The sequence below is a fragment of the Rhinatrema bivittatum genome, chromosome 3 (assembly GCF_901001135.1).
Source record: "Rhinatrema bivittatum chromosome 3, aRhiBiv1.1, whole genome shotgun sequence".
NCBI classification, from domain to species: domain Eukaryota; kingdom Metazoa; phylum Chordata; class Amphibia; order Gymnophiona; family Rhinatrematidae; genus Rhinatrema; species Rhinatrema bivittatum.
In genome coordinates, this window is record NC_042617.1 from 121888840 (window position 1) to 121913089 (window position 24250).

The 24250-nt window shown below is 41.8% G+C and overlaps 1 protein-coding gene across 5 annotated transcripts in view; it reads right to left on the bottom strand.

Annotated features, from left to right (window-relative positions):
- The window catches only part of EHBP1 (EH domain binding protein 1), an 807334-nt gene that overhangs the window by 592697 nt on the left and 190387 nt on the right, over positions 1 to 24250 (bottom strand). For all 5 annotated transcript variants that reach the window (XM_029593675.1, XM_029593673.1, XM_029593671.1 and 2 more), the window contains exon 6: positions 2945 to 3126. In XM_029593675.1, coding sequence (XP_029449535.1) covers positions 2945 to 3126 — 182 coding nt within the window. The remainder of the gene's footprint in view (positions 1 to 2944; positions 3127 to 24250) is intronic.

The following is a 24250-nucleotide window of genomic DNA, read 5'->3' on the forward strand; positions in this document are numbered from 1 at the left end:
AGTTTGAGTAAACAGAGGTGGCCTGGGATACTGACTCAAGTGCCCATCAATAAGTATATGCAGGGAACCATTAACTGTCAAAGAACCCTTAAAGCTGGCCTATTGAATACCAGATCACTAGTAAATAAAAAAGTGTATTGATTCATGATTGGCTTCTGAATTCTCCTGTGGATATTTTGTATATCACAGACACATGGGTCCAGCCTGGGAATATGATTAGTTTGTCACAGCTTTGTCCAGATCACTGTTCATTTTTTCACAAGAATTGTATAGCTATGAAGGGTGGGAAGGGAAAGTGGGAGGGGAGAGTGGGAACCAAGCACTCATACCACTAGTCCTCTGGTGATGCTCAACTAAGGGAGGGAGACTGAAGCTGTCACCTCAGGAGCTGCCAACCACACAGACATCTGCTTTTGTTTAGGGCCAGACTCAACTGAAGGAGGGAGAATTCATCTGTCATCTCAGGAGTTGCATACTAGAATGTTTCTGTTCACCCAGTCTAATGAGGTCTTCACTTCCTGCACAGGAAGCTTGTCCACCATCTGCTGGAGAGAGAGAATACTTGCAGGCTGGTGTTAGCATAGAGGTATATAAGGAAACACATCAGCAAGCCTGTTGTTCTTTATCTTTATCTGCTGGCTGATGTCCATAATTCATTTTTCCAGACCGTTCTGATTGGATGAAGAGGAAACAATTTATTTTCGGTCTATCAGCTACCAAATCATAGTACAGCCTTACTGGAAACACCAACAGGATTGATTGCTGAACGTTTGATGGTGCAGGATTTTTTTTTTTAGGGGATTTTAATGTGTATTTTGTTACTTCAGGAGAAGAGGGGAATAATATTTTGTGGACTGTATGTTTAATTTGAGATTTTCTTAGGTGGTTGTTATCTCCACCCTTTGTCTGGGTCATACCTGGACTTGGTTTTTACATTTACTTGGTCAGATTTAGAGTTAGCTATGAAAAGATCTTTCCAGTTTCACTGAGTGATCACCCCATTGTGCACTAGATGACATTTAGGTAAACCTGAAACTAAGGTGAGGTATCTGAAAAATATAGCTAGTAAAGATTTGAACGCTGTATTTGGGTTGGATTGTATTTTTTGGATCTAGCTTTTGATCATCAAATTCAGCTTTAAGGTCTTTGATAGCAAACACTGTCCTTTTTGAAGACTTAATTCATTGATGCAGGTAAACTAAACATACAGTATGGCATAGTGTCCTCTGGCTATTGAAGCAACAATCCCATCAACTGAAGAAGAAATGGCAAAAGGGTAGGTCAGAAGTTAACTGGAAACTGTGCAAGGAAGCCAAGCAGCATTATATTAGCAAAGATTTAGATTCAGTAGATTGTTGAAAGATTGACATTGATAAGTATTTTTTGGTTCCTGATATTTATTTTGTGAAAGAAAAATTAAAGGAGCATTTAATGTATAAGCAACAAAATAGTGGATAAAGTGGCAGTTGATTATAATTGTAGTGCTGGTTTCAGACAGAGTCCATTGTGGACATAAATCCAAAGATCAATTGTGAAGGCCTTTTTTTTTTTTTTTTTTTTTTACTATTACCATTTTATTGGGACTTGTTATATTTATGGCACTTCACCTCTTTTTACTAATTCAGTTTTCAACAGTGAAGTAGAGTGTTCTTAGTTCACTATAGTTTTCATCCATACATTTTAAGAAGACAGACAACACAATTAAATTTAATTCAGCTTCAGAGCCATTTAATTCTGCATCTAAGCTGAATCATTTCTAAACTCATATTTATCAGGCAATGTAATTTTATAATATATTGGCCAACAAAATACTTATAAAAACTTGGACTGACATCATCACACAGCACCTAATACTAGTATTCTCATGCCCTCTAAAGGCAACTGTTTGTTCTCACAAAACTTTCAGATAGCAAAATATTACCTATTAGCAGGCCGATTCCTGTGCACGCGATTCAGTATTTAAATGAGGGTCCGCAGTAAAAAGAGGCGCTAGGGACACTAGCGCGTCCTTAGCGCCTCTTTTATGACAGGAGCGGCAGCTGTCAATGGGTTTGACAGCCGACGCTCAATTTTGCCGGCGTCGGTTCTCAAACCCGCTGACAGCCACGGGTTCGGAAACCGGACACCGGCAAAATGGAGCATCCGGTTTAAAATTTTTTTTTTTTAATTTTTAATTATTTTTTACTGCTTTTCTGTGCACTTTCCCAGTGCCGAGAGAAATTAGCGCCTACCTTTGGGTAGGCGCTAATTTCTGAAAGTAAAATATGCGGCTTGGCTGCACATTTTACTTAGTGAATCGCACGGGAATAACTAATAGGCCCATCAACATGCATTTGCATGTTGATGGGCCTATTAGATGGGTGCTATTAGTTTCAGGGGGGTTGGATGTGTGTTTTCGACGCGCTATTACCCCTTACTGAATAAGGGGTAAATCTAGTGCGTCGAAAACACGCGTCCAAATGCGGGTTAACAGTGCGCTCCATCGAAGCGCATTGTACTGTATCGGCTTGAATGTGCTTTAAAGGTTACAATTCTCATTATGATTTATTGTAGCATGGAAATGAACTACTAGCAATAATAAAGCTTCTGATTCAACTTTGAAAACTGAATTTAATTATTATTTAACAATATACGGATTGAAATATGAACCAACAGGAAGAAACGTGAAAGTTTTTATCACAGATTCTTTGAAAACATAAACAATCATCTTCATTTTTAAGGAAATAAAAATCAAAATTCAAATAGATCTAAAATAAGATTAGATTGCACTCACAGCAAGAGGCCACATTTACTTGAAGCCTCAAAACAAGGAATGACAGGAATGATTGGTATGCGACAGAGTGCTCTTCAAATTCTATCAGCTAATGTAGTTGAAGTACTCTTTAACCATAATGCTCTTTGGGTACAATATGAAACAAAGCAGCCCATTTGTTGGAAAACTTACGTTGCTTTTCCTTCCCTCAGGAAAATACAAGATAACGAGAACTGTAGAGTGGCAGATACAACTTTTTTAGACAGAGGCTTGAATTTCAACTTTACATCAGTTTGTGTAGGCATGGGGCTTGCATACTGCTTCATGTTGATGCAACTGGTAGCTAGGGCCTTTCTGCGACCAGATGTGGATTCCTACAAAGAAGCAGCACAAACATTATTACTATACCTCTACAAGAATTTGACAAGCTCCACTACTGGAGTACTCATTCTGAGAACTCAAAATAAATAATTAACAATTCTAACAGCCATACATCAATAGGGATAACATTAGATCAGAGGTAAGGGGAAACTGACCAGTAAAAATCCATGCCTCAAATATAAGGTAAAAAAGTCAAGGCATCATAGGATAAACAACAAATATGTATCAATTAAACAAAGCAGACTGATAGATCCCTAAAAACACACATATGAGATAATGCTCGATGATTTCATTTACTAGAGCAGTGGTTCACAACTAGGGTGTCGTGACACTCTGTTGTGTCACCAAGAGGTGGAAGTTGTGTCAAAATAAATTTGACATAAGCAGCCTATGCTTTCTGTAAAAGACACTCATGCCTGCTGATTGAGGAAAGTGCAGTGTAGGGAGCCAGGTACTTGAAATGTCCCCATCAGCACTCTATTGCTGCTTTTCCCCCCTCGCCTGGCAGTCACTGCCACTGCCAGCTCAAGCTAGAAATGTTGCAGGTCTGCTGTCTTCTCACCCCCTCCCCCCCCCCCCCCCCCCCCCCAGGCGATCACTGCCAGCACATCCTATACCCACTTGCGCTGCCACCGTAATCACTGCTACCTCCAGCTTGGGCTGGAAATGCTGTATCCTGTTCCCTCACCCCTAGAAACATGGGGGTCCCTGCTCCTAGGGACCCCCATGTTTCTAGGGGTCCCTAGGAGCAGGACCCCTAGAAACATGGGGTCCTGCTCCCTTCTCCCGTGGCTGCAATCACCACCACTGCTGGCTGCAGAGAAGATGGCTCAAGGCACTCTCCTGTTTTCCTCCTCTTATCAATTCTGATTGTCACAGAAAGAGAGTGAGTTTTAAAAGGGGAACTAGTGGAAGGAGAGGTATTGAAAGGGAAACAAGAGAGGGAGTGAGCTAGGAGGCAAGGGTTGAGAGATAGAGGATATGAGCATGGGAAGCATGAGCACAAGGGAATGAACCTGATACAATGGTGTCACTATGGGGAAAGAGGCACGTGTCCCTCCCTCTAAAAATATAGCTTGCAGGATTAAGATTAGGAGGGGATTTGGGGACAAGGCAGAACTCAGGGACTGGGTGGAAGTATGGGGACTTGGGAACGGTGAAATGGGGACTAAGAGTCTGTGTGGGGGACTCAGGGATTAGGAAGACAGTGGGTTCTAAGTGATATGATGGGTGATACGTGTGTGTGTGTGGGGGGGGGGGGGGTGTTAAGACAGGCCAGGAAATGACAGTCAGGATATAGAAAAATGGAATGGTACAGAGGGGAACTGAAGGACTTGGAAGAGGGACTGAGAGAAAATGAAAATGGGGAAGCTGGGGATAAAAGAGAAGGGGGAATGGAAAACTGAGTAGGGGGTAAGAGACGGAAGAAAGAGCTGGAGAATAGGGAGGGGATGAGTGACAGAGAAAAACCTGGGGCTGGTGAGAGGATGAGAGGCAGAGGAAGGTAGAGCTGAGGAATGGGTGAGTACAGGGAGTAGAAATGGGGGACTAGAGAGTGTATGAAAAAGGGAGAACAGAAGACTGGGGAAGCAGTGAGAAACAGAGAATGGGTTGACAGAGGAGGGTGTGGGAGATGGAAAGCTGGTAAGTAGATGAGAGGTAAAAAACAAAAAAGTCTGAGGACTGAAGGGTAACAGAGGGGGAAAAGGAGAGGTTAAATATAGCTATGAGTGGATAGAGAAGAGAGAAATGGACAAAACAGTTGAAAGATCAATGTCAGAGACAGATGTAGGGAAGGAAGGAAGAAGACATGGATATTATTTTCCTTTCTAAATCCAAGCAAGTTATAATCAACTATAGGAGATATTTCCCTTCCTCAAAGAGTTTACAATCTAAAGGCCCTATTTATTCAACATTTTTCCATACACACAAAATGGGAGAAAACCCATAGTAACCAAAGCTTCTTACAGCAATAATGTAATGTTTATATTGCATCAGTTATATGTTCCAAGTTGTGTTCTAAGTTGATCCTAGTTGTTTCATAATAGTTTGTACTTTACTATAGATTATCTGTTTTTATTCGTTATGTTCCATGTAAACCGCCTCACTGGCGATAGTTATCTCTGTTAAATGTGAACCGGAGCGATATGTATTGTATACAGGAACTTCCGGTATATAAAAACCAAAAATAAATAAATAAATAGTAAATAGTCCCTTAAGTTTGTACCTGAGGCAATGGAGGAATGGTGACTAGCCCAAAGTCACAAGAAGTGGGATTTAAACCTTTGTTTCCTGGTTCATAGCTTGCTACTCTATCCCAGTGTTTCCTAGTGTGTCCTGGAACACTGGCATGCTTTCAGACCTAATCAGGTGTGCAACTGGACTCTGCTCTCAGCACCTCGCACCAACAAGACACATCAGTAGTGGCTTTTACACATGCAGGAGTTCCTTCCCGAGAATATGCATGCCTCGTCTTCCTAGTTACAGCATGAGTTCCTAGTTACAGCATGAGAATTAATGGGCAGCATGCAGGGCATGAATGGGCCCTTCTTTATGCAGCACATCCTCATCGTTCCCTTCCTGAGCTTCTCCTTTGAGTCCTTCCAGATTCTGTCTTATCCCCAACCTGAATGAGACAGGGAGTGTGTGCAGTATTGAAAGCAGCACAGTGGAGGAGATCTGGCAGTCAAGGTAACGAATTGAGCTGTCTGCAACACATCTTCTCTCTTATTCGTATATATAAGGTGATGGACTCATGTGTGTCTCTGTCCCCTCTCTCCCTTTCTTTTAAAATTTGAAAGACATGGTGGAGCTTTCAGCGCTTCCGTAGCTCTTCTTTTGGCCCTATTAGTACTCTCCATGTCCGCAGTGCCTGCTCCATGGAGGTTGTTGTACCACACAGTATTTTTGTTAATATAGGTGTGCTTTGGGCTTGAATGGAGCTGAGAAACACTGCTCTAAACTAGGCTGCTACTCCATTTTGGAATACGCTTTAGAAAATGTTTTAGCAGAAGACCAACAAAAGGAAGGTGGAAAAAAGAGACCAGGGCCACTCTGATTAGAAAACAAAATGGCCATAAAGTAAAGGTAGATAAAAAAAGGATTTTATTTCCTGGTTTTTAGTGATCAGAATATGTCAACTTTAGGAATCTGCATTTTTTAATATCTTTGTATTTTGCTTCATGTACGAAACAATATATTTCTGTTTCTCTCTCCATTGTTGCACTGATCACTTTGAGGGCAACTTTCAAAGTCATTTCTGTGGGTAAAACAGTGTTTTATGCAGAGAAATGGGGTCTCTGAAAACTGTTCATCCTACCTTTTGGTAAACTTATGCATGTAGTGCCACTATGCATGTATACTTAGCTGAAGATGGGCTGGATGATCCTGGGAGCAGAGATGGAGCAGAAAGTACTTACATGCATACGCTTGAAATTTCAAAGGTAACACATACTTTTTTAGTCTGCAAAAGTACCTGCTCAAATAGGAGCTGAACTTTGACCTCTGCTGATAAAAAACTGTGTCAAATATGCAATGACGACAAAGTCTGTGCATGTACCTTTTCTAACTTTTTCTATTGTCAAAAAAACACCCATACTCAACGACATTCTTCTGGACAACAAACCTGATTTGTGTGCCATAATGGAGACATGGCTCAAAGAAACTGACACAGTCCTTCTGAATCAACTCCCTCTGAACACATACAATATATTCCCTATACCAAGACCCAAAATAAAAAGGAGGAGGTCTCCTACTCGCTGCAAAAAAGGAACTCAAACTGAAACCTCAAGCCATTAGATCTACTCCCAAATATATGCTTAGTATATACCCCTCCAGGTCTCCTAGACACAAACTCCTCCCCCCTCATTGAATGCATAGCCGAAAACATATCAATGAATACTCCAGCCATCATCCTTGGGAATTTCAATTTACATGTTGATACCATACCCTTCCCCCCCCCCCCCCCCCCCCCCCCCGCATGTGATGCCTTCTTGACTTCCTTCCAGGCAATGGGTTTCAACCAAATAATAAACGGTCCTACACACAGAGCAGGGCACACCTTCTATCTCATCTTCACAAATAATCTCATACATGCAGACACTCACTCCTGCACACCAGTACCCTGGGTTTGATCACTCACTCATCAAAGCAAACTTTACTATAAATAAAACCGTAAGCCCTGACACAGTCACTAAATACAACACAATACTCTTTAGGAAGCCCTGTTCCAGAGACGACTTGATTACAGCCCTCACCAATGACCTCGACAAACTAGACCTAACCGACGTAAATTCTGCTCTTTCATCATGGTACCACCTCACCAACAATATTGCAGATAAACTCTGCCCATTACAATATAAAAAAAAAATCAACCCTTCTTTGAACACCAAAAAACCCTGGCGGCGGTCAAACAGACCTTTTGAGTTGGAGGCACGGCAGCGCGGCAAAACAAGAGTTCTACATTGCAAGCGCCAGATAAGTGATCCGCCATAAAATCATAAAAATTGTCGGGATTGTTAAGGAGTATTGGACATTAGAAGCACAAACATGCACTTTACAAAATGACATAATTGTCATTTGTTGGAGGTTTGAAAGAAAAAAAGAAATTCATAAGAAGGGCTACTAAGAAAGAATTTTAAGTCTTGTAGCAGAGAAAAGTGTTGAACGGTGTCATTTGGTTCATGAGCCAGTGATGAATAAGAGTATATAAATCACAATGTCCCAGCATTTAAAAATACAGCTGAATAATAATGAATAAATCATAAAGACTATAACAGCTGAAGACAAGTGCCAATGTTAAAAAAGAAAAAGACATTATCATCTAAGTTGGAGACATAATGAGACAGCCACGATTTTTGGAGAAATATGATAACATCACAAGGATCATATAAAGTAAAAACATTGGCATTTAAGTTGAGACTGTGGATAAAGTAACAAATAATAATTGAGTTATAAGGAGGGTAATTTTTCCAATCAAGATAAATATTGTCAACAGAAATTCATCAAATAACAGGTTAACATCAAATTATAGTGACACCGTTATAAGAACACATTACAAAAAACAAACAAGAAATAGTCTCGTTAAGTAATTTTATTAAAATAAAAATAAGAATATAAGACCGGTGACTGAAACAATTGGCTCCAAAGTAGTTTCTGAATTCTCAGATCTCTTGCCAATACTGAGGTCTTTTCTCTAAAATAAAAATAGTTGAGTTACATTGAGAGAAATAAAGTTCCATGATTTTAGATAGAGATAATACTGGAGATTTAAGTTGATTCTCAGCAGCAAACACAGTTAGTTATTTTTCATATTTCATTGTATACTAGTTATTCCCCAATATTGTTGTTTCACTCCAGAATTAAAGACACTAAAATGTAACCTTAGAAAACAAGAAAGGAATTGGCGCAAAGACTCCTCCCCTACACAACTCGCCAAATACAAACACACCCTACACATATACCGTGAGAACATCCTTAAAACCAAACGAGACTTCCACACACAACGCATCCATAACTTTCATTTCAACTCCAAAGCCCTATTCGACTACGTCTCGGACCTTACCAAAACCTCCCCCACACCAATGCCAGACGAAGAAGCCACAACTAAATGCCAGGACCTAGCCCAATTCTTCCACAATAAAATTGAAAAAATCATGACTCGTTTTCCCATAGCCACTTCTCCCTCCAAGGCCCTGACGAAACACCCACAAGCCACACTAAACTCATTTGCGTCTACTGCTCCCTCCGAAATAGAATCTCTTCTAAAGAAAATGAAACCCTCATCTCACCCATCTGACACTATCCCCACCAAGCACCTCCTCTCCATCCCTAACATTATTTCACAACCCTTAACTCACATTATAAATTGATCGATTACCCTGGGACATGTCCCCATCTGACTAAAACAAGTTTTGGTCAAACCTATTCTAAAGAAACTGAAGCTCGACCCAACTGAACTGACCAACTACCGCCCAATTTCCAACCTACCTTTCATATCAAAAGTTCTGGAAAAAGTAGTCAACATACAACTAACTGAATATTTAGAAAGTAATAATATCCTCTTCCCTTCACAATTTGGTTTCCGTAAGTACTTCAACACAGAAACCCTCCTCCTCTCACTCACCGACTACTTACTCAAAGGATTGGACAAAGGCCACTCATACATTCTCCCACTTCTAGACATATCCTCGGCCTTTGATACCATAAGCCATAATATCCTACTTGATCATCTTTCTGAAATTGGCATTTCAGGAACACCATACCACTTGTTCACATCCTATCCTAAAGACAGTCAATACAAAGTTAGAATAGGTAACCACGACTCCAAAGCAATTAACCTTCCGCAAGTAGTTCCCCAAGGCTCCTCACTATCCTCTACCCTATTCAACATTTACCTTCTGCCTCTCTGCCACCTCCTCTCCGAACTCAGTCTTACACACTTCATATACGTGGATGACGTACAAATCGTCATCCCTATCACTGACTCCCTACCTAATGCAATCAAAACCTGGGAAACTTCCCTCTCCGCTATAAACAACCTTCTCACCAGCCTTAACCTCACACTCAACACCTCTAAAATGGAATTCATGACAATTACACCCCAGCACAATACCTCCACCACCCAATTCAACTCCCTCCCAACCTCAATCCCCACCACACATCATGTAAGAAATCTAGGCGTCATCATTGATGACCAACTCAACCTTAAAAAATTCATTAGCACCACCATGAAAGAATGTTACTTTAAGCTGCAAACCCTAAAAAAAACTAAAACCCTTCCTTCACTTCAACGATTTCAGGACAGTGCTCCAATCAACCATTTTTTCAAAAGTTGACTACTGCAACACACTCCTCCTTGGCCTTCTCAAAATCACTACTACCCCCCTCCAAATGCTCCAGAACACAGTTGTTTGCATCCTCACCAACACTCGCAGGAACGAGCACATTACCCCCATTCTCAAAGAACTACATTGGCTCCCTATCCAACAATGCATCCAATACAAAACCCTCACCATCATATACAAAACCTTACACAACCATCATATGCACTGGCTCAATAACTCCCTCACCTTCCGCAACACCATCAGACCCACCCAATCCTGCTATTTAGCAACCCAACACGCTCCTTCACCCAAACTTACCCACCACAACTCCACTAAAGAGCGCACACTTTCCATTGTAGGTCCCACCCTATGGAACACCCTGCCCACCGACCTCCGCCAAGAACACTGCCTGCAAAAATTCAAACAAAAACTAAAAACTTGGCTCTTCATACAAGCGTACCCATGGCCCATATGTGTTTCTCAATCCTCTCCACTTTCCACCCTACTCACCCCCAACTGCACCACTCCTTCCACCCCCCTCTCCGTCACCCGTGGCTTCAAAGCCCCGTGCAACCTTCTCTAACCACTTCACCTCTCATAGCAAATTTCTTGACTTGATAACATGTATAAATTTGTAAATATGTTGTAATCAGTATAACAAGTTATCTTAAATATCCTCAATGAGTAAAATTCCTAACCAGTTCCCTTGTAAATTTTGCTTCCCCCCCCCCCCCCCCCCCCCCCCCCCAGTTTTTGTTTATATTATTCAACTTGGTTCCATTGTAAAGCAATTTCCGCTGCTGTTATGTTTAAATGTAAACCGATATGATGTCTCCAACGAATGTCTGTCTAGAAAATCAGTAAATAAATACATAAATAAATAATTTTCTAAGGGAATTTTTCCCTTTGGAAAATGGCTATAGGTAAAAGCTACCCACAGTCTTTATTTATTTATTTATTTATTTAAAAACTCTTATTCTATAGTTTCCAAAAATGCTATTTAATTCTGCAAACATTTTGAAAGCAATCCCAAAGAGTCTGACTTCTTGGGGGTTTCAGTTTTTGTCTGCATGTTTCTGTCTTTAATTTATGGTCCTTTATTCTGTATTTGATAAGGGTCAGTCTGTGTTCTGTGTGTGTGTGACAGAGGTGAGGGATCCGCTAACTAGCACGTAGGTTCTGTTTGTTTTGTTTTTCCAACAGGATTTGCAGTGTTGTCTTTCGACAGATGGGGTTGTTGCTATTTGAGTGCTGTAATAGTATGGCAAGTTTGCTATATAGCTTTTGAGTGTCTTTTTTGTAGGCTCTCGAGTTAATTCACAAATAGGCCAATGCAATATCAGCACCCGTTATCCTAACATGCGCTGATCCATCTCTCCCGGGCAGGCAATTTAATATTAAAATGTGCTGCTGTGGTAAAAAGGAGGAGCTGGGGAAATTGTATGTCCCTAGTGCCTACTCGGCACTGGACGCCAAGGAAAGGTGGCTGACAGTAGCGGATTAGGAAATGGATGCTCAGTACGAGTGTCCATTTTCTCCTGCTACTGGCACAATATACACCCACAATATTTTTAACACAATTTTTTTTTTTTACATGATTCAGCTTTCTCTGGTTCCTCCTACTTAGTATCGCGACAATACCAGTAGAAGGAATCACAGAAAGCAGGAATTTTTGCTTTTTCTAATGAGCTCTTCAGTTTGGCAGACATTTACATCAGCCCTGGACTGGCTTAAAGTTTGCCACATTGCAATGGGCGCATTGGCCATGCGGAAAATGTTTTGAATCGTGTGGATTAGCTAATAGCCTTATAGAAACACAGAAATGACGGCAGAAAAGGACCAAGCTTGCCCAGCAAGCTTATGGTAGTTTCTGCCGTACCATACAAGTCACCATACAAGTCACCCCCATAACTTATCAGTTTCCCAGACTGTCAAAGTCAGGGCCCTTGTTGGTTGCTGTTTGAGTCCAAATTCCCCGTTACCTCTTGCCACGAAGCAGAAAACAATGTTGGAGTTGCATCAAGAGTTACAGGCTTATTGGTTAAGGGGCGGATTTTCAGAGCCCTGCTCGCCTAAATCCGCCCCAAAACCGGGCGGATTTAGGCGAGCAGGGCCCTGCGCGCCGGTAAGCCTATTTTACATAGGCCTACCGGCGCGCGCAGAGCCCCGGGACTCGCGTAAGTCCCGGGGTTCTCCGAGGGGGGGCGTGTCGGGGGCGTGTCGGGGGGCGGGCCCGAACCGCGCGGCGTTTAGGGGGCGTGCCGGGAGCGTTTCGGGGGCGGGCCCGGAGGTGTGGTTACGGCCCGGGGCGGCCTGGGGGCGTGGCCGCGCCCTCCGGACCCGCCCCCAGGTCGCGTCCCGGCGCGCAGGAGGCCCGCTGACGCGCGGGGATTTACGCCTCCCTCTGGGAGGCGTAAATCCCCCGACAAAGGTAAGGGGGGGGCTTAGACAGGGCCAGGTGGGTGGGTTAGGTAGGGGAAGGGAGGGGAAGGTGAGGGGAGGGCAAAAGGAAGTTCCCTCCGAGGCCGCTCCGATTTCGGAGCGGCCTACCCCCGTTCCCTCCAAGGCCGCTCCGATTTCGGAGCGGCCTTGGAGGGAACGGGGGTAGGCTGCGCGGCTCGGCGCGCGCCGGCTATACAGAATTGATAGCCTTGCGCGCGCCGATCCAGGATTTTAGTGGATACGCGCGGAGCCGCGCGTATCTACTAAAATCCAGCGTACTTTTGCTTGCGCCTGATGCGCCAGCAAAAGTAGGCCTATTCGCATAGTTTGAAAATCTACCCCTAAGGGTACTAACCGCTGCATTAGCAAATTACACCTATGCTTATTTGCTTTCCCAGACTGCAAAATTTGATGTCCTTGTTGGTTTCTGTCTGAATCTAATTCCCCTTTTCCTCATTTCCCCCCACCACTGAAGCAGAGAGCAATGATGGAGTTGCATCAACAGTATGAAGGCTTATTGGTTAAGAGTAGTAACCACCACACCAGCAAGCAAGTTACCCCCTTGCACTCATTTCTTCATTTCCACTCTCTAGCCTTTAGGGATCCTCAGTGTTTATCCCATGCCCTTTTAAATCTTTCAATGTTTTTGTCTTTACCACCTCCTCCAGAATGGCATTCCAGGCATCCACCACCCTCTCCGTGAAGAAATATTTCCTGACATTGGGTCTGAGTTGTCCTCCCTGGAGTTTCATTTCGTGACCCCTAGTTCTACTGATTTCTTTCAAACGGAAAAGGTTAGTTGTTGATTGTGCATCATTAAAACCTTTCAGGTATCTGAAGGTCTGTATCATATCTCCCCTGCACCTCCTTTCCTCCAGGGTATACATATTTAGGTCCTTCAACCTCTCCTCATAAGTCATTTGATGGAGACCACCCACCATTTTGGTCGCCCTTCTCTGGACAACCTCCATCCTGTCTCTGTCCTTTTTGAGATATGGTCTCCAGAACTGTACACAGTACTCCAAAATGAGGCCTCACCAAGGACCTGACAAGGGGATTATCACCTTTTTCTTACTAGTTATTCCTCTCTCTATGCAGCCCAGCATTCTTCTGGCTTTAGCAATCACTGCCTTGCCATCTTCAGATCGCTAAAACTATCACCCCAAGTTCCCTCTCTTGTTCCATGCATGACAGCCCTTCACCCCTCATCAGCTCTTTTGGATTACCGCACTCCAGATGCATGACTCTGCACTTCTTGGTACTGAATCCCAGCTGCCATATCTTCAACCACTGTTCAAGCTTCCTTAAATCACGTCTCATTCTCTCTATTCCTTCTGGCATGCCCACTCTGTTGCAGATGGTATCATCCGCAAACAGACAAACTTTACCTTCTATCCCTTCCGTAATATCGCTCACAAAGATATTGAACAGAATCAATCCCAACACCGATCCTTGTGGCACTCCTCTTAACACCGCTCTCTCTTCAGAGTAAGTTCCATTTACCCTCAGATGGTATCTTCTACCCATTAACCACTTTGTAATCCATGCCACCATCTTGGCGCTCACTCCCAAGCTTCTCATTTTGTTCACAAGGCTCCTATGTAGGACCGTATCAAAAGCTTTGCTGAAATCCAAGTAAATCACATTGAGCGCTCTTCCTTGATCCAATTCTTTAGTCACCCAATCAAAAAAAAAAAATCTGATTTGTCTGATAGGACCTTCCCCTAGTGAATCCATGTTGCCTTTGGTCTAGCAATCCTCCTGTCTGCAGATAGTTCATTATCCTTTCCTTCAGCAGAGTCTCCATTAATTTTCCCACCACCGAGGTGAGGCTAACCGACCTGTAGTTTATAGCTTCCTCTCTGCTACCACTCTTGTGGAGCGGGACCAACACCACTTTTCTCCAATCACTCGGCACCACTCCCATTTCAAGGGATCTATTGAACAGGTCATGCAGTGGACCCGCCAGCATATCTCTGAGCTCCCTCAGTATCCTAGGATGACCCTCATCCAGCCCAATGGCCTGGTCCACTTTCAGTTTTCTTAGCTCATCCCATACATTCATGTCTGTGAACGGAGTATCATCTACCCCATCTCCATCTACGGTCTTGTTAACCAGCAACGGTCCTTGCCAAGGGTCTTCTTTAGTGAACACCGAACTAAAGTATTTGTTTAATACTTCCGCCATTTCTTCATCTCTCTCCACACACTGATCATTGTCACCTTTCAATGTCACTATACTACTTCGGACCTTTCTCTGATATATCTGAAAAATGTTTTGACACCTCTCTTTACCTCTTTAGCAAACCTTTCTTCCACCTGATTTAGCTTTCTGATTTCCTTCTTCGTCTCCCTCAGTTGCACCACATTTTCTTTCCTGTGTTCCTCATTTTGGGGTCTTTATATTTCTTGAATGCTGTTTTGGTTTTTTTTGCTTTTATTTTATCAGCCACCTCCTTGGAGAACCAGATTGATTTCTTATTTCTCTTACTTTTGTTTACTTTTCTAACATATAGATTTGTTGCCTTTGTAATTGCTCCTTTTAGTTTGGCCCACTGTTGTTCCATCTCTCCCATTTTCTCCCAGTCCTCTAGTTCTACCTCCAGGTACATCCCATTTCGACAAAGTCCACATTTTTTAAATTCAATCCCCAGGTCTTCGTGTGACTTCTCTGCATCCTATTAGCGATATCAAACCATAACATTTGATGATCACTAGTGCTGAGTTGAGCACCCACCCGGACATTAGAGACATTATCCCCTTTAGTGAGCACTAAGTCAAGTATCACATCTTCCCTCATGGATTCCATTACCATTTGTTTGAACTGAGCTCCTTGCAGGGCATCCACTATCTTTCTACATCTGGAAAATTCCACAGAAGGGATTCTCTAGTCTACGTCCGGCAGATTAAAATCTCCAACAATCAACACTTCTCCCTTCTTTCCCACCTTCTGGATGTCTTCGACCAGATCTCTGTCTAGTTCTTCCATTTGAGTCAGAGGTCTGTAAACCATGCCAGTTAAAGTGGATGTACCATCAACTTTTTTTTTAGGACGCCCATAGTACTTCTTCTCTACCCCACATTCCTTGCAGTTCAGTTGCTTGGATGTTGTTTTTGACATAAAGAGCTACTCTTCCTCCTTTTCTGACCTCTCTGTCCTTCCTCAAGTTATAGTCCGGTATAGCCGTATCACAATTATGAGAATCTGTGAACCATGCCTCTGTGACCGCAACAAAGTCCAAGTTCGCCTCCAATATTAGGGCCTGCAGGTCTGGGATTTTATTGCCCAAACTGCGAGCATTTGTAGTCATTGCTTTCCAATTTTTCTCTCTTGATTTGTTGTACTTCCTAGACACCTTTTCTGCTTTTTTGAGCTGACTGATTTTATTTTCTCCTTCCACTTCTTGTATTGCTTGGGGTTGACATGTCAATGTCATTGGCCATTTCCTATCACCCCCATTCTTTAGTTTAAATGTCTGATGACATATGATCTGAATTTCTCACTTAGCATCCTCCTTCCTGCTACAGACATATGTAGGCCATCCTTTCCATAAAGCCTTTTACTGCTCTATATACGACTCCAGCCTCCAATGTATCCAAAACCACTTTCTATACATCAGGTTTTGAGCCAGGAATTGAAATTATCTATATGGCATAGCTTCTCATTTCCCTTTCCATGAACAGATAGTACTTACACTGCAAAGACTGTTGGCTCTTTGTATCTTATCTTTCCTAGATTTTAGAAATCTTTTTGTACTTCATGGAAGCTATTTCTATTGAGGTCATTGATCCCCAGATGGATGATAACACTGATATCAAAGATCCTACTTTCTTCTTCAATAACTTGGTCTATCTGGTTTGCATTTCTACCTGCTGGGATCCTGGAAGGCATTTAGCTGTTGTGTCACAATCAAAATATGCTCTCAAATTGGTTCCTCTTATGAGTGAGTCTCCCATCAAAAGCCACTTTCTTTTATGACATTTGATTCTGTTGAAGGGCTTCTGGGTACATTGGGTGACTTCACTTTTAGAAATCACTTCATAATCTATTACTGAGGTTTCTTCATTCTCCAGTGCAAATAAAGCATTTTGTAAGGTTAACAGTGGTGAGAGTGGGTGTCTCTTCATCACAGGCCTTATTCTGCCAGAGCCCACTGTTATCCAATTGCTCCTGGGTTTTTGAATCCTGGATGTCTGACATTTCTATGTGTGTGGCAATTCAGTCCCAGATTTCTCACTCATGAAATAAGCAAAGTAAAACTTTTGTGAAAAAATATTAAACAACTAATTTCAATAACGGCTTGTTAGAAAAAAAAAGTAAGTTTTTATAAGAATATTTTATCTTTCTCTTGAATCTTTAACAAAAAATATTTAGGATTTTTTTCTTTTACATTCAGCTGCAAAGTATAGTGTGCCACACATGTGAATATAGTCTGTCAGTTGTGTCACAATGGAAAAAGGTTGAGAACCAGAGAAGGTTGCTGAGCAGTGGAAGAGAGAAAGTGCTTTGCTGCAGCCTTCACCAGAGGGACAACCTTGCATTTGCAGCCAAAGAACAGTGCACTGTGCTGGAGCAGCCTCTGGTAAGTCAAGGCGGGAGGAAGGTGGTATAATTCTGAACATCTGCCCTGGGCACAGAAAAGCTGGTCTGTGCCGCAGCATTTTGCAAATAACTGTAGGTGTTTTATTAGTTTTCAGATAGACCCATATACAATGTGTTGCAGTAATCATCCAAGATAAGACAATCCAAATATCAGAGTGGGCAGGTTGTCCTTGCTCATGTATAGTTTTATTTTCTTTAATTGCCAGGAGTTAGAAAGAGTTCTTGTAATTTAGGCAATTTGAGACTACATTTATTGTCTAAAATGACGCTCAGGCTTCAGACCTCAGATTTTACTATTAGAGTTATGTCATTCAGCAGTAGCCCATTTCCATATCTCTGCAACACAACTGTTTACCTTTTGAATGGATGTTTTCATATTAGATCCCACTGATAAAAAACAATGTCATAAGCACAGACAAAACATTGAAGCTCAAATTTCCTAACAACTTTAATTAGTAATCTGAAATAGATGTTGAACAGAGTTGGTGAGAAGTTCGAGCACCCTATGGCTTAACAGGAGTCCCCACCATAACAGGCTGTGTTCTTCCGGTTAGAAATAATGGAAACCATTTTAAGACTTGACACCAATACCAAACAGTCTACTTACTAGGATGTAGTAAAGGCAGCTGAAAATTTGAGTAAGCTCTGAAGGCTGTCTTTTATCAAAGGCACTAAGAAAATCATTTAGCAAGTCTAGGAGAACTGTCTCCATGTTTTGGCCCTATCTGACACTTGACTGGTGTTTTATCCAGGACTCTCCCTTCCTCCAACAGTCTGGAGTTGATTTTAAAAAAACGTTTTCAATAACTCTGGCCAGGAATGGGGTGTTTGACAATAGGATCTAGGGAGTGATGAAATTTTCTAGTAGCTTACTTTTTTTTTCTAGCATTCAAGCATAAAATTGTATTAAAATGTATTATTGTGATTTTTCAACTAACAATAATCCAAAAAGAAATTTCATAACTATTATTTCAACTGTATATCTAATATATCAGACAAATATATTCTGAAACCTGGCCCAAATGTTGAAAACCAGCATATTCAAAACAGCAGTAGTCAAAGTAATTTAAAAATGTGTATTAATTTTTTCCTGATTTCTATGTTTATTATTGAAGAGAAAAATCTGAAACCACTGAAAATTCAGATTTTTATTTTTATGTAAAACTCTAAGTTTTCTCTCAACTTCAAAATACATAGAAACAACAGATAACTAATAAAAAGTGCAAATCACAAACACTCCCCAAAGCTCTATTTCAGGATCCTTTTCCAAAGTATTTGACATTTTTGCTCAGCAGAATAAGTCAAAATGTAATATGACAAGCCTGCAGAATACCTTGTTTAAAAAACTAGCTTTATCTGTCAGATTATGCATTGCAATATTGTACAGAACTAATAGTGCATGTGGATACCTTATGAGTGAATTTCAAAAATGCATCAAATACTTGAAAAGGATTTAGGCCCTTTTAGAAGAAATACTTAAAAATATGCAAATTCTTTCAATTGAATCAAACAGAACAGATGTGACTAGCACAAAACAAGAGCTCTTTCCTTGGTTGCTACTGTCAATCAATAGACCACATTAACGACAAATGTTCTGACAATGTGTAAAATTAAGAGGTATGATCACCAAGTTTCAATTTATTGCACACATATGGATTACATCATTTACTTTACTAACAGATTTTAGTGCGTCCCTTGGTGTATGATGGCACATATAAAGGTTCAGTAATTGTTAATACTATTTTCAGTTTGCAAATTGGTCCTTTTTCAGTCATTACTGATATTTAGTTGAAACTATTTATTCCTTCCACCTACAGAATATTTCTTGTGCCATTGGCTGCAACACAATCCCACAGTATGGGGACAATGCAAAAAACTTGCGCTGAAAGCGGGCACTGTGTATTCAGTGCCCGCTTTCATAATGCGCCCCCAGGTACCTCTCCTGGGGGCACAATGCAATATTTAAATTAGGGATTGCGCTGTCGAGGAGGCGCTAGGGGCGATTGGGCGCCCCTAACGCCTCCTTGACAGCGCAAGCCGGAGAGAAGTCCACTGTTGGTGGCTGTCCGCCAGTTACGAAAATGGACGCTGAATTTATCAGCGTCACATTTTCCTAACCAGCGCACATGCAGGGGTTAGGAAAATGGACGCTGATAAATTCAGCATCCATTCCCCCAACCTGAGTACCGGCACAAGAAGGAGAGTATAAAGTCAATGTTAAAGTGTCGGACACTTAATATTAATTTATTCACTCCTTCAATTATTGCGGATTGGTCCCTTTACTTTCACATGTCAGTGAAAGGACCAATCACCTTTCAGAAGGCTGTCCTGAAAGGACTCCGAATTAGACGTGCGTTGTAGAGGCGTGAATCCCCTGATTGCAAAAAGGGATTAGTTAGCGCCGCTACAACCCGCGTCCAACTGCAGGTTATACAGTGCGCTGGGCTCAGCGCACTGTATTGCATCGGCACCTATCTATCTGTGATTAACAGTTGTCAAGGTGTTCTTTTCTTCAAATTTATCTTGCGTAGTTGTGGCTGAACAGTTCAATTTTTGTTTCATCAGTTCAAAACAATTTGTTCCAAGAAGATTCAGGCTTATCAAAGGTGTTTGTTTGGTTTATTTTTTGCATACTTTAGACAATGATTTTTGTGATGAGATCATAGAAAGGTTTCCTTTTGACAACTCTCCCACACAGATCACTATTGTGCAAGTAATGCTGTCCTGTTGACCTGTGGACAACTACTCCAGTAGCAGCTAAACTTTCCAGTAGGTCATTTTCAGAGTATAACAGCTTATACCTCATTGCTGGCTTATACAACATAAGAATATAAGAAACTGCCATACTGGGTCAGACCAAGGGTCCATCAAGCCCAGCATCCTGTTTCCAACAGAGGCCAAACCAGGCCACAAGAACCTGGCAATTACTCAAACACTAAGAAGATCCCATGCTACTCATGCAATTAAAAGCAGTGGCTATTCCCTAAGTAAACTTGATTAATAGCAGTTAATTGGCTTCTCCTCCAACAACTTATCCAAACTGTTTTTGAACCCAGCTACACTAACTGCACTAACCACATCTTCTGGCAACAAATTCCAGAGCTTTATTATGCGTTGAGTGAAAAATAATTTTCTCCGATTAGTCTTAAATGAGCTACTTGCTAACTTCATTGAATGCCCCCTAGTCCTTCTATTATTCGAAAATGTAAATAACCGATTCACATCTACTCATTCAAGACCTCTCATGATCTTAAAGACCTATATCATATCCCCCCTCAGCCATCTCTTCTTCAAGCTGAACAGTCCTAACCTCTTCAGCCTTTGCTGATAGGGGAACTCTTCCATCCCCTTTATCATTTTGGTTGCCCTTCTCTGTACCTTCTCCATCGCAACTATATCTTTTATGAAATGCAGCGACCAGAATTGTACACAGTATTCAAGGTGCGGTCTCACCATGGAGCGATATAGAGGCATTATAATATTTTCCATTTTATTAACCATTCCCTTCCTAATAATTCCTAACATTCTGTTTGCTTTTTTTGACTGCTGCAGCACACTGAGCTGATGATTTTAAAGTATTCTCCACTATGATGCCTAGATCTTTTTCCTGGGTGGTAGCTCCTAATATGGAATCTAACATCATGTATCTACAGCAAAGGTTATTTTTCCCTATATGCAATACCTTACACTTGTCCACATTAAAGTTCATCAGCCATTTGGATGCCCAATCTTCCAGTCTTGCAAGGTCCTCCTGTAATGTATCACAAACCGCTTGTGATTTAACTACTCTGAATAATTTTGTATCATATGCAAATTTGAAAACCTCACTCGTCGTATTCCTTCCCAGATCAATAATTTATATATATTGAAAAGCACCGGTCCAAGTACAGATCCCTGAGGCACTCCACTGTTTACCCTTTTCCACTGAGAAAATTGACCATTTAATCCTACTCTCTATATCCTGTCTTTTAACCAGTTAGTAATCCACGAAAGGACATCGCCTCCTATCCCATGACTTTTTAGTTTTCTTAGAAGCCTCTCATGAGGGACTTTGTCAAATGCCTTCTGAAAATCCAAATATACTACATCTACCGGTTCACCTTTGTCCACATGATTATTAACCCCTTCAAAAAAATGAAGCAGATTTGTTAGGCAAGACTTCCCTTGGGTAAATCCATGTTCACTATGTTCCATTAAACCATGTCTTTCTATATGCTCTACGATTTTGATCTTGAGAATAGTTTCCACTATTTTTCCTGGCACTGGAGTCAGGCTCACTGGTCTATGGTTAACTGGATTGCCCCTGGAGCCTTTTTTAAATATTGGGGTTACATTGGCTACCCTCCACTCTTCAGGTACAATGGATGATTTTAATGATAGGTTACAAATTTTAGCTAATAGATCAGAAATTTCATTTTTCAGTTCCTTCAGTACCCTAGGATGCATACCATCCAGTCCAGGTGATTTGCTACTCTTTAGTTTGTCAATCTGGCCTACTACATCTTCCAGGTTCACAGTGATTTCATTCAGTTCATCTGACTCACCCCCCCTAAAACCATCTCTGGAACTGGTATCTCCCCAACATCCTCTTTAGTAAACACGGAAGCAAAGAATTCATTTAGTCTCTGTAATGGCCTTATCTTCACAAAAAGCCCATTTAACCCCTCGATCATCTAATGGTCCAACTGGCTCCCTCACAGGTTTCTTGCTTCAGATATATTTTTTGAAGTTTGTATTATGAGTTTTTGCCTCTATGGCCAACTTCATTTCAAATTCTCTCTTCACCTGTCTTATCAATGTTTTTCTCTTAGCTTGACAATGCTTATGTTTTATCCTATTTTCTTCAGATGGATCCTTCTTCCAATTTTTGAAGGATGATTTTTTGGCTAAAATATACTCTTTCACCATGACGGTAATCGTTTTGCGGTCCTTCTACCTTTCTTAATGTGTGGAATACATATGGATTTTGCCTCTAGGATTGTATTTTTAAACAATGTCCATGCCTGTTGAACACTTAACCTTTGCAGCTGCACCTTTCAGTTTTTTTCTATTTTCCTCATTTTATCAAAGTTTCCCTTTTGAAAGTTTAGTGTTAGCGCTGCAGATTTACTTATTGTCCCCTTCCAGTTATTAAATTTGATCATGTTATGATCACTGTTGCCAAGTGGCCCCACCACCATTAACTCTCTCACCAAATCCTGCGTTCCACTAAGAATTAAATCTAAAATAGCTCCCTCATTTGTTGGTTCCTGAACCAATTGCTCCATGAAGCAGTCATTTATTACATCCAGGAACTTTATGTCTCTAGCAAGTCCTGATGATACATTTACCCAGTCAATATTGGGGTAATTGAAATCTCCCATTAATATTGCACTGCCAAATTGGTTAGCTTCCCTGATTTCTCTTAGCATTTCATCATCTGTCTGACCATTTTGTCCAGGTGGACGTTAGTATACTCCTATCACTATATTCTTACCCAACACACATGGGATTTCCACCCATATAGATTCTACTGAATATTTAGTCTCTTGTATGATCTTTATCCTGTTGGATTGTATACCCTCCCTATAAAGTGCCACACCCCCACCAAGTTGATCCTTCCTATCAATGCGATATAATTTTTACCTTGATATAGCACTGTCCCATTGGTTATCTTCCTTCCATCAAGTCTCTGTGATGCTAATTATGTCAATCTCATCATTTGCTGCTATACACTAACTCTCCCATCTTACTTCTTAAACTTCTGGCATTGACATACAGACATTTCAAAGTGTGTTTTTTGTTTGTATTAACAACCTGCTTTTCAGTTGTTAGGGATAATTCAGAAATCATTAGCTTCGGTGATTTTTTACATATAGGCACATGGACTAGGTTTGCTTTTATTGAAACCTCTCTGTTGGGATGTCCTAACTCTCCTTTCATTAGTATCCTTCAAGGATACATTTCTCCGAACCATGACCTGCTGAGTGAGTGACTGCTTTCCCCTTTGTTCTAGTTTAAAAGCTGCTCTGTATCCTTTTTAAAAGTTAGCGCCAGCAGCCTGGTTCTACTCTGGTTAAGGTGAAGCCCGTCCTTTCAGAAAAGTCTCCCCTTCCCCAAAATGTTGCTGAGTTACTTACAAACTGAAGCTCTCTTCCCTGCACCATTGTCTCATCCATGTATTGAGAATCCAGAGCTCTGCCTGCCTTTGAGGACCTGCATGTGGAACAGGGAGCATTTTAGAGCAGTGGTTCTCAACCGGTGTGTCGCCAAGAACATGCAGGTGTGTCGCCACACTTCCCAGTCCCCCACTGACCCAGCTGCTCCCCGGTCCTCTTCCGCCCAGGCTTAAAATGCTGTCAGCCCGGGCAGAACGCGGCAGGACAGCTGGAGTCAGCGGCACCGGCATGGTCTTTTTGAAAGTTAGTGCCAGCAGCTTGGTTCTACTCTGGTTAAGGTGGAGCCCATCCTTTCGGAAAGTCTCCCCCTTCCCCAAATGTTTCCCCAGTTCCTTACAAAACTGAATCCCTCCTTCCCTGCATTGTCTCATCCATGCATTGAAACTCTGGAGCTTTGCCTGCCTCTGGGGACCTGCACATGGAACAGGAAGCTTTTCAGAGAGTGCCACCATGGAGGTTCTAGATTTCAGCTTCCTACCTAAAATCCTAAATTTGGCTTCCAGAACCTCTCTCCCACATTTTCCTATGTCGTCGGTGCCCACATGTACCACAACAGCCGGCTCCTCCCCAGCACTGTCTATAATCCTATCTAGGTAACGCACGAGGTCTGCCACCTTCGCACCAGGCAGGCAAGTTACCAGGCATTCCCCTCATGTCCACCAGCCACCCTGCTATCCTCATTTCTAATAATTGAATCACCAGCTATGATGGCCGGCCTAACCCTTCCCTCCTCGGCAGTAGCCCTGGGACACTTGTCCTCAGTGCGAGAAAACAATACATCACCTGGAGAGCAGGTCCTTGCTACAGGATCACTTCCTGCTACACCAGGGTGATGTTCTCCTACTGGGAGACCTTTCTGATCCAAGGCAGCACTGGATTTGGGACTTGGCTACTATGTCCCTGAAGGTCTCATCAATGTACCTCTCCGTCTGCCTCAGCTCCTCCAAGTCTGCTACTCTAGCCTCCAGAGATCAGACTCATTCTCTGAGAGCCAGGAGCTCTTTGCACCAAGTGCACACATATAATCTCTCACCAGCGGGTAAAAAATCATACACGTGACAATGCAAAAAACGGGAAAGTCCCCCTCTTG